Genomic DNA, 12,760 nt, shown 5'->3' with positions numbered 1-12,760 from the left:
ACATAGTGTGATTGTCCCAGTAATTTACAAAACATTAAAACTAGAGAAAAATGTAAATTAAGTAAAGTGACCACTATTCCTGTACTCTGTAAGCTTGGGAGAGTTTGTACATCCAGTCACTGTTGCAATATTGATCATCTGCATCTCATGAATTCACATACTCTTACACACAGAAGCCCTACATTTTCGTTTTCATTTTTACATTTGTATACCATTGAAAAATAGTTTAAGCTGGCTGTATGTATATTTATAATTTTGTTTACTGTGGACAGAAAAGATTTAAAAAATTACGTAATTCTAGTTTTCAAAAACTGCCCTTATATTCAACTCTTGTACTTACACTTCCCATAAGATTCTCATAATCAAGTCTCTATCACTAACCTTCTTTCCAAGTGACCCCACAGTTGCCTGCTTAAAAACAGGATACAGAATTCAGCCATCTGAAGTTTTCTACAATTTCCCTTGTTATTCAGCCATTGATTAAGATTTTTACGTCACAAAATTTGAAAAATAAAATTCAATTTCCTAGTTACTGTGACTGAGGATCACAATGTAGAATTTCTCCTTCAAATTTATTGTCCTTTTCACACTAAGACATTTGTCACAGCAGATATTCAAGATAATTTTCAGTTATTCCATATGAGACCAGTCTTTTGGGGACATTGTCATGAAAGGTAAAATTTTCTGACTTATTAGGCTATGTTGTGTTACTCCTCATACTTTTCCAAAACTTGCCATTTTGACCCCTCTACTGGGATCTTCTTCAGGTGTCTCCAGATACCCAAACACTGTCAGAAATCACAGCTGTGGCCACACATAAAAGGCTGTTTTTCCACACATTTTTGAAGAAGTGGAATTATGGGGAAAAATCTTTTGACTGTCATTGGTGGGTCATTGTTAGTTAGTAGGTACTGAAAGCGGTCATTAAAAGAAAGGGGAAATATTATCAAAATATTATTACTGTTGTGTCACCAAGTTATTAATGTTCTGTGTGTACCATGGCTGGATTGTTATTTCTGTAATGGTAGGAAACCATGTAGCTGGAATCCTGTAGCCATCATCTATATTGAAATTGCAGACTTTTCTTCTATAAACATTACTTTTGTTTACTTGTATTCATGTTTTATTAAAATCCACATCCTGCTCACATTGTTCCTGGTGTTCCACAACCCAGCAACAGTATGCAAGAAATGTAAACAACCATCAGTAAGCCACCTTGGTGCAGAACAACTATAATATTTTCATAATATTTAAACCTCTCTTCCAATACTTACTATGAGTACCTGCCCAGTGACAATGGTCCAACAATCAGTAGCCTGAAGACCTTTACCCAAGAACTCTACACCTTCAAAGAAGTAGGAGCCTTTTATAAATAGATGCAACATGATTTTCAACAGTGTTCATCCCCCAAGGAACACCAGAAGACTCCTAAAGAAGATCTAAACAGATGGGTCAAAACAATAAATTTTGGAGACATTTGATAAGGAATGGATGCAGTCTAACTACTCAAAAGATGTTAGTTTCAGTAATACTGTTCAACTTTGTTATGAAATACCAGATTATATCAATCTTTTTCTAGAGTACATACATTCAGCCATTTAAAAAGCATTCTGCAATTAAATTTGTATTTCTTAAATATTAATTCAGATGTGGTATACAGCAAGTATTATGTTTAGCTGTAGTTTCCATCAGAAATAATATGACTAAAACATCAATGATTGAAACATCTCTTAGCACAGTAAACATAGACTTAGCATCCCTCCCCCCTTTCTTCTTCACCACACATATTTACACACACACAAATTGACACATTCTTCTTGTAGGAACTAACAAGCCAAAAAAATTATACACCAATTCCAAGAGAGCATTGCTGTTAAATGTCAGATGAGTCAGGATCTGCTTCTCCTGGTTAGAATCAAATTAATGAGTAATCTGTATGTTTCACAACAAGATGAATGTAACAGTCAGTAAGCTGTACTCAATTTAGATAAATCATAATATTGAAAATGTTTAGTGAACATGCTATTTAGTTCTTGAGGGTGAGAAACTACCAACAGTCAACCGATTCAATGTCTTTTTAAAAATTAAAATTAGTGTCAGTATGAAAATATTAGAACATTAAATTTTTTGATATATTAATCATGCTTATGTTTCAAAATTCGTTTTCCATCCTTGAAGCTCGTTTTCTTATCTCGGTTCTGTGAATAATAATAAAAAATAAAAAAATAAAAACTGACATCTTTCTGTCAACAAAATCGCCACAGAATGATATTGCTGACTGGGAAAGTTTCATCCAAAAACACACCAACAGTGATAATACTGGCCAAAGCCCCCACTAATTTCAGATCCACTTTTTACTGCATTAAATATGACACCTCTTCAGCATAGCAGGCCATATTCCTACAATGAAAGAGCTGACTTTTTTTTAAAATTGCATTGTGCATTTATTGATTCAGCTTTATCACACAGCACAAAGTTTAAAGTGGTATAGGACAGACAAGAAGAACATAACGTGACCTTCAGTACAATCAAACAAAGAAGTTAGGCTGTCTACATATTCCTACTATGTACATTTAGTATATCAGTCTAAATTTAAAAAACAGTTACTGTTTTTGCATATTCAGAAAGTTGTTCACGGGATAGGAATGGCGTTTTATTAAAATACCCTTAGTTTGGTCTTAAATACTGGCACTTGAGCATTCTTTATAGTGTGGTGCCATAATTAATTGCTTTTCTAGTATGATGATTTTCTGTAAAACTTATGTTGGTTATTGGACTATTTTTGGTGCACTAATTGTCTATACACTTCTTCATTTACTGAGTCACTTTCATGAGGTAGTCCATAGCGAATATTATTGTTCCATGGACAAATAAACACATAGAACGTAGAAAACCAAGCTGAGTAAAATATGTTTATACCATGAAGTGCATTTTCCAAGAATATAAGTCCTTAGAACTGGGTTAAATCTCCATGTCATAGATGGAGACAAATGGAGATATTGATGGTTAGCTCCAAATCTGTTGGTTGCTACCTGTATGTGTCATCTCTCCAGTCAAGCTGTCTGTCCTCTTACAGGGTAACTGCTGGAACTCCAAGCATTTCAGGCCTTCTACTCTTTATTAAGGATGTACACCCTTCCTCTATTATTTTTAATCAAACATTAACACTACAAATGTTATTTCAGTCTTAAATGGAAGCTATGTACTTATTATATACACTCCTGGAAATGGAAAAAAGAACACATTGACACCGGTGTGTCAGACCCACCATACTTGCTCCGGACACTGCGAGAGGGCTGTACAAGCAATGATCACACGCACGGCACAGAGGACACACCAGGAACCGCGGTGTTGGCCGTCGAATGGCGCTAGCTGCGCAGCATTTGTGCACCGCCGCCGTCAGTGTCAGCCAGTTTGCCGTGGCATACGGAGCTCCATCACAGTCTTTAACACTGGTAGCATGCCGCGACAGCGTGGACGTGAACCGTATGTGCAGTTGCCGGACTTTGAGCGAGGGCGTATAGTGGGCATGCGGGAGGCCGGGTGGACGTACCGCCGAATTGCTCAACACGTGGGGCGTGAGGTCTCCACAGTACATCGATGTTGTCGCCAGTGGTCGGCGGAAGGTGCACGTGCCCGTCGACCTGGGACCGGACCGCAGCGACGCACGGATGAACGCCAAGACCGTAGGATCCTACGCAGTGCCGTAGGGGACCGCACCGCCACTTCCCAGCAAATTAGGGACACTGTTGCTCCTGGGGTATCGGCGAGGACCATTCGCAACCGTCTCCATGAAGCTGGGCTACGGTCCTGCACACCGTTAGGCCGTCTTCTGCTCACGCCCCAACATCGTGCAGCCCCCCTCCAGTGGTGTCGCGACAGGCGTGAATGGAGGGACGAATGGAGACGTGTCGTCTTCAGCGATGAGAGTCGCTTCTGCCTTGGTGCCAACGATGGTGTATGCGTGTTTGGCGCCGTGCAGGTGAGCGCCACAATCAGGACTGCATACGACCGAGGCACACAGGGCCAACACCCGGCATCATGGTGTGGGGAGCAATCTCCTACACTGGCCGTACACCACTGGTGATCGTCGAGGGGACACTGAATAGTGGACGGTACATCCAAACCGTCATCGAACCCATCGTTCTACCATTCCTAGACCGGCAAGGGAACTTGCTGTTCCAACAGGACAATGCACGTCCGCATGTATCCCGTGCCACCCAACGTGCTCTAGAAGGTGTAAGTCAACCACCCTGGCCAGCAAGATCTCCGGATCTGTCCCCCATTGAGCATGTTTGGGACTGGATGAAGCGTCGTCTCACGCGGTCTGCACGTCCAGCACGAACGCTGGTCCAACTGAGGCGCCAGGTGGAAATGGCATGGCAAGCCGTTCCACAGGACTACATCCAGCATCTCTACGATCGTCTCCATGGGAGAATAGCAGCCTGCATTGCTGCGAAAGGTGGATATACACTGTACTAGTGCCGACATTGTGCATGCTCTGTTGCCTGTGTCTATGTGCCTGTGGTTCTGTCAGTGTGATCATGTGATGTATCTGACCCCAGGAATGTGTCAATAAAGTTTCCCCTACCTGGGACAATGAATTCACGGTGTTCTTATTTCAATTTCCAGGAGTGTATATACAGATTGTATATGCCAGGAGAACTAGTCTTTGGTACTAGATTAACTGGACAAAACGTTAACAATACACGGAAAAGGATAGAATGCTACTAATGGTAAAGATGACATGTTGAGCTGGAGACAGGCATAACAAAAAAAAAGTCTTACGCATTTAGCTTTTGGCCAAAGCTTTCTTCAGAAAAACAAACACACCTATTCATTCACTCAAGCAAGCACATCTCATGCAGACACGGCCACCATCTCCAGCAGCTCGAAACCAGTCCAAGCTGCCAGAAATGGCAGTTGTGTGTGTGAGGTGTGCTTGTTTGTGTGTATGATTGTGTATGTGTGTTTCTGTTACCTTTTCTGAAGAAGGCTTTGGCCTGTATATCACTCTTTTTGTTGCACCTGTCTGCAAGTCAAGGTGTCATATTTACAGTGATTAGTAATGTATCTTTTTACTTATGTTATTGGTATTCCAACATGGAGTTTCCATTGTTTCAACAAAATGTTAGCCACTTCCTTAAAAGACCACACTGGTCCCTGTCTAGCATTGTAAATTGTTTAGGGCTAGTACCAGGCAGTCATGTGACCCTCTACCACCGTAAGCCATGCCAGTGAAGTGTTGTGTATATGCCAGTCAGTTATATCGAATCAGCACAGTGAAATGGATTGAACATGAAGATATGACAGAAATTAACCATCATATTTGAGTATTCCCATGACCTCCCATGATTAGTTGATGTATCAATATTGACTGTATCTAGGATACCAATGTGTGATGAAATGACAGGTACTGGAGGTGAGTCTCATATCGTCTCAGTGACATCTGGTTTAAAACCTGACACCAACTGCAGCTGCCAGTGAATTCAGAGCCATCTCAACCAGTTTCCAAGCAAACATTGTGAAGGTAACTCCATGAAATGAACATTTGGAATTGCAAACCTTGCAAAAGGCCATTGCTCACAGCAGCTGATAAAGCTACATGTCTTGAGTGGGCCGTATAACAACAGAAGCTGGACAATAGCTGACTGGAGCTGCATTCTAATCTCTGACAAGCTGCAATTTTGCGTTTCTTCACATGATGCAAGGCATCAAGTGCACTAACAGCCAGATGAGGCATTTGACCCTCAGTGTGTAACATTCACAGGGATGCCTGCATACATTTCTGGCATGAGAAACACTCAGGCACCCTATCACATTTCAACTGGCTCCCTAAATCACCCTATCTTATTCGCACAGAAAATATCTGGGATTGTTCAGATCAGCAGGTGAAATGTAGCAATAAACATCCCCACAACTTTACAGTTCTGTGGGATCTAATCACCAATGAGTGACTTCAGCTGGATATAGCTTACCTGAAGGAACTTTTGGACTCTCTTTCTAGTCAAATTGAGCCCATTATCAAGGCTAAAGTTGGTGTTCCATGATATTAGCTTCATATCCCCTGCAGTTTACTAAATTTTTGTTTGGTGTGCTTCCTTAAAACATGTAGGTTTTCTCTGATTTTGCCGATAGCACATCATATGACACAAGGAATAAATTTTAAAACTGAATATTGAATGAATAAGTGCAAATAAGTCTTTCTGGTCAAACATTGAAAATGCAGCTATAAGTCCACATCTGAATTAGCCAGTTGTGTTTAATGCATACAAGAAAGCAGAAATAAGTTGTCTGTACTCTAAACAGAGATAGAAAATTTCTAGTGCATCTTGTACAGATATTGAACTTCTAAAATGTAATTTTAAGCAATTAATGCATAATGACATGACAGATGTCGTAGACATGAATGATGCAGTTGGTGTACAGAACAGAAAGAGATTGAAATACAAGGTGCTAGATTTATAATGAGGTGCTGGATTTATAATGATGCAAACAGTGTTGCTAAGACCAAAGGAGAAGAAAATTCTGTTTAAAAACATAGCCTAATGCCTTTTTATTGCAGAACAACATCCACTGATAAGTTGGGAACATGTTCGTTTTCATTCTTCTTTCATACACACGGTTTCAAAATACTGTTTCCAAATGAGTTCAACCCAGTTCAGTACAAGTTTGTGAATGGTACTGCATAGACTACATTAGGCTTTGTAGTAACCCAAAAAGGAATTTAAAAATTGTATTAAATGTGTAAGTAGTGTAATTCCACATAAAATCTTGCACCAATAGTTGGTGTTACATAACTAAAACATTTTTTTTTTAATTTCTTTATTGAGAAATTCTGGTAGTTTCCACAATGGTGAGTAAGGTGGTTATGATACAACCAACATGAAAAAGATCATTTCATCACACCCACCATTGGTATCCTAGATAGCTCATTTTGCTTTAGACTGGCACAGCTGGCACCTGTTTCCCATGTAAAACTCACTCAGTTTTTGGCCTGACTTTGCACACATGTATGTCTCTTGACAATCTTTTCATTCATATATGATCAAAGGGCTGCTAATTTGAAACTGGAGGGATTTAGGGCATGTGTTTATATATGGTTTTCTTCTCATTTTAGAGCCAAGAAAATACTTTCAGGTCTGAATCATAGTTTGTCATAAATATCTTTTTCACAAGTAGCTGCACTTGAAAGAGGTGGAATCACTGCCTAGCCATCTGGATTTCTGTTCTCTGCATTTTCCCTAAATTTTACATAGAACACACTGGGTTAGTTCCTTTCAAAAGAATGCTACCCTTGTCTAATCTGAGCTTTTGCTCCCTGTGCAATGACCTTGTAATCCACCGGTCATTAAACCTTAATCTACCTTTCTTTTCCTTTTTAATCAATAGGGTTTTAGTGCAATTATGTGGTTGCTCAGATAATGACAGATACACTGCTATGCTTCACCACTGGTATGAACTAGTTTCACATTGTTTGGTCATTCATGTCTGCTCAGAAATTGGATATGATGTTGAAAATGCTGTGAAGGGTAGATTTTCAGATCCAGTGACACCTTCCAGTGATTGGTATTCCTCAGTCTGAGAGTGTTACACTCCTCTTTTCCTCTGCTTGCCTCAGTGGCTGTCTGATAATGTGAATTACAATTGTAGCTCATCCATAGACATTCTTAATGCAGTTGTTTCTTCATTGTTGATTGTTGATTTTTTAAACACAAAAAGTTAGTTTTCCAGTAACATTTGAAGCACTTGTTTCCATTTTGACAATCATTTTAGTAGCCTTCTCTCTCTCTCTCTCTCTCTCTCTCTTTATCTGTCTATCTCTTTATCTCCCTTCCCCCTTCCCCCTTCCTCCCTCGCTCCCTCCCCCCTTTTCTCTCAGCTTCCACTTTCTTCCCAACATGTCATTGTTATAAGTTTATTCATGCGCTCATGATCATGGGTACACTACCACAAAATACTCCTAATACAGTTACACAGTTTACCACAGGTTGATCAAATAGGTGAGCATTACCACCTTTTTAAACTCTTTATATGATTCATTGTTAGTTGAACAGGATGTCATCATCAGACACAATTCAATAAGAATCTAATTACATGAAAAAATAATGTCACATTTTATCCAATACAAACTCAAGAATGGCACCAATTTTAATAACTCGTACACTGTAATGTTGATATGATAATCAAAAATCCTAGATGGGATACAGACAATGAAGAGAGTAACATAACAACTCAACATATAGCTAAGGTTTAAAGTGCTTCATGTGCATAAAGAAGATGTGAAACTTGTAGCTCTGATGGTTCCGCGTGTTTGTTCATCCCGTGTAACATATGTGTGAAATTTAATGTATCTGATAGCACAGTAGATTCAGCTGTCACATACATAATCCATCTTAATTTAGGTTTGTGCAGTGTTAACAATATTGAAAACTACTCAATTCTACCAAAAGTTTGGTTATGCACAACAGTTGCACAGCATTTCACTTTACAAATAACTTTACTGACATATTTGGATAAAATAAAGATAAAGTTCACTGTTTTTCTGATGCTTCACTGACTGTAATCCTGGAGCCTTGGACATACTAAAAGCATGGCCATAATTCTATAACTATGTGTATTATTTGTCTTGCTTTGCTTTTGAAATATGTAGTTGGAATTGTGCTTATAGATGTTCTGAGGTCGATCTGACATTTTAGTTTTTGTAGCTAAATGTTTATATTCTAGATTAGCATCTACCTATCTCATCTCTTGATATGATTCAGTATGATACAATACAAATATTAACAGCTGCATATCTTATAGGTCTGCAGCAACACAGTTCTGTGACATCCATAGCTTCCTCAAGTCTTAGTGGAAGTGCATCTGCCAGTTTCTACCAGCAAGCATCTGGCCCCAACCACACTCAACACAGTCCAACAAAATATCCTGAAAATGGGCATGACACACTGTCTGATTTTGTTACCTTTGTGTGTCAAGAAGCTGAAAATACGCAACAAGGGAGTCAGGTTGGTTTTTGCGGTGCTAAATTTTTGGCTTAATAACTAAAATAGTATTTATCAGATTACCATATTTATTAAAAACTGTAGTAAATGATTCATAATGTTTTTATTGAATTACAAATCCGAATAATAACAAAAAGGCTGGGTGTACATCTTCAGAGATAATATAGAAAATTAAATTTATACCAAAGAGCAGAATAACAAACATATAGAAAGTTTGTAATTTATTAATTAAGGAAATCTTAATTAATATGTTACAAGTATAGGAACACTACATTGGAGTAATGTATACAGAAAGTTGATTTACTATAGTGATATGAAAAAACAATAAATGAGCTAAATTATCAAACAATAAAACAAAATTTGTGGAGTATGTCAAGAAATATTTTAGTTTGGTGTTGATATGATTTACTTATTGTTCAAAATTTCTAATTATTTGACTTGTTCCTCATATGACAACTTGCTATTTTTTTTTTTTTTTTTTCGTGTATAAATATAACTTTTCTGTGTGAAGATGCATTTCAAAATTTGTTACTGTCTCTTATCTATACCGTAAAGGCAAATAATGTTTTATATACTAGTACTAAAGTATTCTCTGTTTCACAACTGTCTCTTCAATTTATGACAATATTCAATAGATGAGCTATTATTGAGAATAGTGGATAAAATCCAAAGTAGAGTCTCATTCTTAGTAAATGTTCATTATACATGTTTTCTCAATAATAACATACAATTTGAATTATCAGAAACATTATGAAGTGTAGCCAGATTTTTCATTTGTGTGTGTGTGTGTGTGTGTGTGTGTGTGTGTGTGTGTGTGTGTGTGTGTGTGTGTGTGTGAAGAGAAAGAAAGGAAGAAAGAAAGAGAGAGAGAGAGAGAGAGAGATTGATTATATTCAATAAATACATTAAAATTAATAGTAGCTATGTTTGCTTAGGAAAAACAGCCTCTAACTCATTAAATGCTAGAAAACACTTTCTATATAATTTATGGTCAAAATTTCCTCATTGGCAAAGAATTCCTATATTTCTCAAAATAATTCTGCGTAAATCCTTGAGGGGAGCTATTTGCTTGAAGACTAGGCAGTTACTTGTTTCCGAATACACAATAATATCAAATAAGCATGATATATTCTGGCCATTTGTGGTGTAGTGGCATTATTCTTGTATCATATAATGACTCACCAGCTTTGAAAGACACATAAACAGTCAAGATTATTTAGCTTCTCTGAATTCTCCATAAGTTCCACCACATAGTTACATTCAACTTAAATAGTCATCTAGAAGTTACTTGGTACTGTTAACCTTTTATTCATTCAAAACTGACATAATATTCCAGAAAATTAACTGTGTGCGCCCTTTTTTGTGTATTGCAATCTATCTGATTTTATAATTGGGATGTTTGTTGCAGTCTCAGCCAGGTCCATCAAGGAGTCCATCAAAACTGTCTCAATACTACCCTAGCTCAATGCTGCCACCCCCACCTCCCCCACCCATGGCTCGACCTGTGGCAATCATTCGATCTACAGGTAAACTTCTATTTGGATTTTTTCTTCTTTGCCACAGTGGTACAATAGTTTTCATATTTTTCGTAGTGAAAAGATATTGAAACATTTTTTTCTTGTTGTGAGCTGTTACATCATTTTATTTACTATGATATTAAAGTTAACTTTCTTTCCCTACTCACAAAAGTAGAGCATGAAATGGTGTTCATCTGTTAATTAAATTACTGTGAAAAGTTTCAAAAACATCTTTTTATTGTCCAGTTTTTTGGATCACAGAGTGGAGTAGCTGAAAACATGATCAGGCATTAAATAAGAATATTATTACTGTGTTTTAATTTTCTTGACAAGACATAGTTGGTAAATGTTTCCATAGAAACAAAAACTTAAATTTATAAATCAAAAGCAGCAATAATTTATTTGTCCAAAACTGCTTTATGTAGGCACTGAATTTCCAACTTATAGTGTGAAAACAAGTAATATTATAACTGATAATCATTGCATGTTTAATATTATATAGTGACTACAGTTATGTTTTATCTCTGAGACTGATGATATTTTCTCATTATTGTATTAATGCTCTCACAGAATGAGCTGTTCAAATGCAAGTTTATTGTAATGTGTGCGTGAGTGAGAGAGAGAGAGAGAGTAGAGAGAGAGAGAGAGAGAGAGAGAGAGAGAGAGAGAGAGAGAGAGAGAGAGAGAATGAATTTGTTTTCAAGCACTGTGTTTAGTGTTCAGGATCTTGGTTGATAGAATGTGCTATCATCTTTGAAACCACTTGTATACTATATGATTTTTGTTTTCATGATTTCTGACACAATGCAAAGCATTTCACAGTTTATGAATGGGGAAAATTTGGCATTCGCAGGATACCTTGTAAAAATGTAGAAAGTTCATATCATTTAGAGTCTGATACATACAGAAGAAGAAGAAACAATTTAAAAATGTAAACAGCCAATTTTTTAGGTCTAAGTTGCTTATACCATTGGGATTAAGAGAATAAGTCAAGTTTGCCTGTCAATCATATTCATCAAATTACAACAAACTGTCAGTAAATATCCGTACTACTTCTTTTAACTGGTAATATTTCATATGGAAATTGCTAAAACTTCATATTATGCAGAATTTAAATTCAGCACTTCGTGTAATCACATAGTTATCGTGAATGAAAATGATATAAGTTAACATATTCCTCTCTTACAACAATTAAAAACTTTGGAATAAGTCAAATAGCTATAATTTCTATTTATCTGAAGCTAACTGTTCATGTTGCAATAATCTTCAAAGCAAACAAAGTTAATAAGGATGGTGTAGTATTTTATGTGAGGTTGTGTTGGTTGTGGAATTTCTGGAGAGAGAAATTTTTAAGACCCACAAAGCATAAAATATCCAAAAGCATTATAATTTGAATATAGTAACTTGTATTATTGTAACAACTGGAACATAATGGCTGTTTCAAATAAGAAGTGTGTAGATGTGACTGGTATTAGAAATTACTGCCAGTTCAGATTCATAAATCCTGTATGTTCATATCTCCTACTACAAAACTATAATTTCCTTCTCTCTCATCAGTACATTGCTTTTATTTTTAAACTCTCATCTATACCATCATGTCTTCTCCATCAGTTTCTGTAACAAATTTTTCATTTAATCCTATGATTGTTTTATTTTAGTCTCCTGATTGTTCCTCTTTCAAATCATTTCTTTTCCTTGCCAAAGTTTGCTATTTTTATTTATACATCAATTCCTATTTATTATCTTTTGGCTCTCTTGTACATTCTTGTTGTTCATCAGCTACAGCCTGTACTCCTCCTTTTGTCCTACATTTTACTTTTAGTATTCTTTTTTTTTTTAACTGGCTGATAGATTAGAGGTAAAGATCACATTTGTGTCTTTTTTTCATAAAACTACATTGAAGAAATATAGTAAGCCTTCATCTTCAATGAATTCATTAATTGTTCAAGACCTTGTTCACTTAGTAAACAATTTTGCCTTACAATTCGTTTCAGCTCATCTAATCATAATGTGAAATATACCTTATTTTTCTATTTCTCTGAAGCTAGAAACTTAGAAACAATTTATTTTTATTGTAAATGCATCCTGTACTTGTTGACTTTATCAATGAAATATTTCAAATGTACAGGGTGGAGCTGCAACCTATTTAAATTGTCACTGCAGAAAAAGTTGTGGAATGATACCTTATTTTTCAGCGTAATGACATGTATATAATATGCTTTATGGAAATATGGTCTG

At 36.7% G+C, this 12,760-nt stretch overlaps 1 protein-coding gene across 7 annotated transcripts in view; it reads left to right on the top strand.

Annotated features, from left to right (window-relative positions):
• LOC124556761 (nuclear factor 1 X-type) overlaps window positions 1-12,760 on the top strand; it is a 587,449-nt gene that overhangs the window by 524,754 nt on the left and 49,935 nt on the right. For all 7 annotated transcript variants that reach the window (XM_047130767.1, XM_047130763.1, XM_047130765.1 and 4 more), the window contains 2 exons: window positions 8,806-9,008; window positions 10,414-10,531. In XM_047130767.1, coding sequence (XP_046986723.1) covers window positions 8,806-9,008; window positions 10,414-10,531 — 321 coding nt within the window. The remainder of the gene's footprint in view (window positions 1-8,805; window positions 9,009-10,413; window positions 10,532-12,760) is intronic.

The sequence above is a fragment of the Schistocerca americana genome, chromosome X (assembly GCF_021461395.2).
Source record: "Schistocerca americana isolate TAMUIC-IGC-003095 chromosome X, iqSchAmer2.1, whole genome shotgun sequence".
Lineage (NCBI taxonomy): Eukaryota > Metazoa > Arthropoda > Insecta > Orthoptera > Acrididae > Schistocerca > Schistocerca americana.
This window is presented reverse-complemented; position numbering and strand designations above follow the sequence as displayed.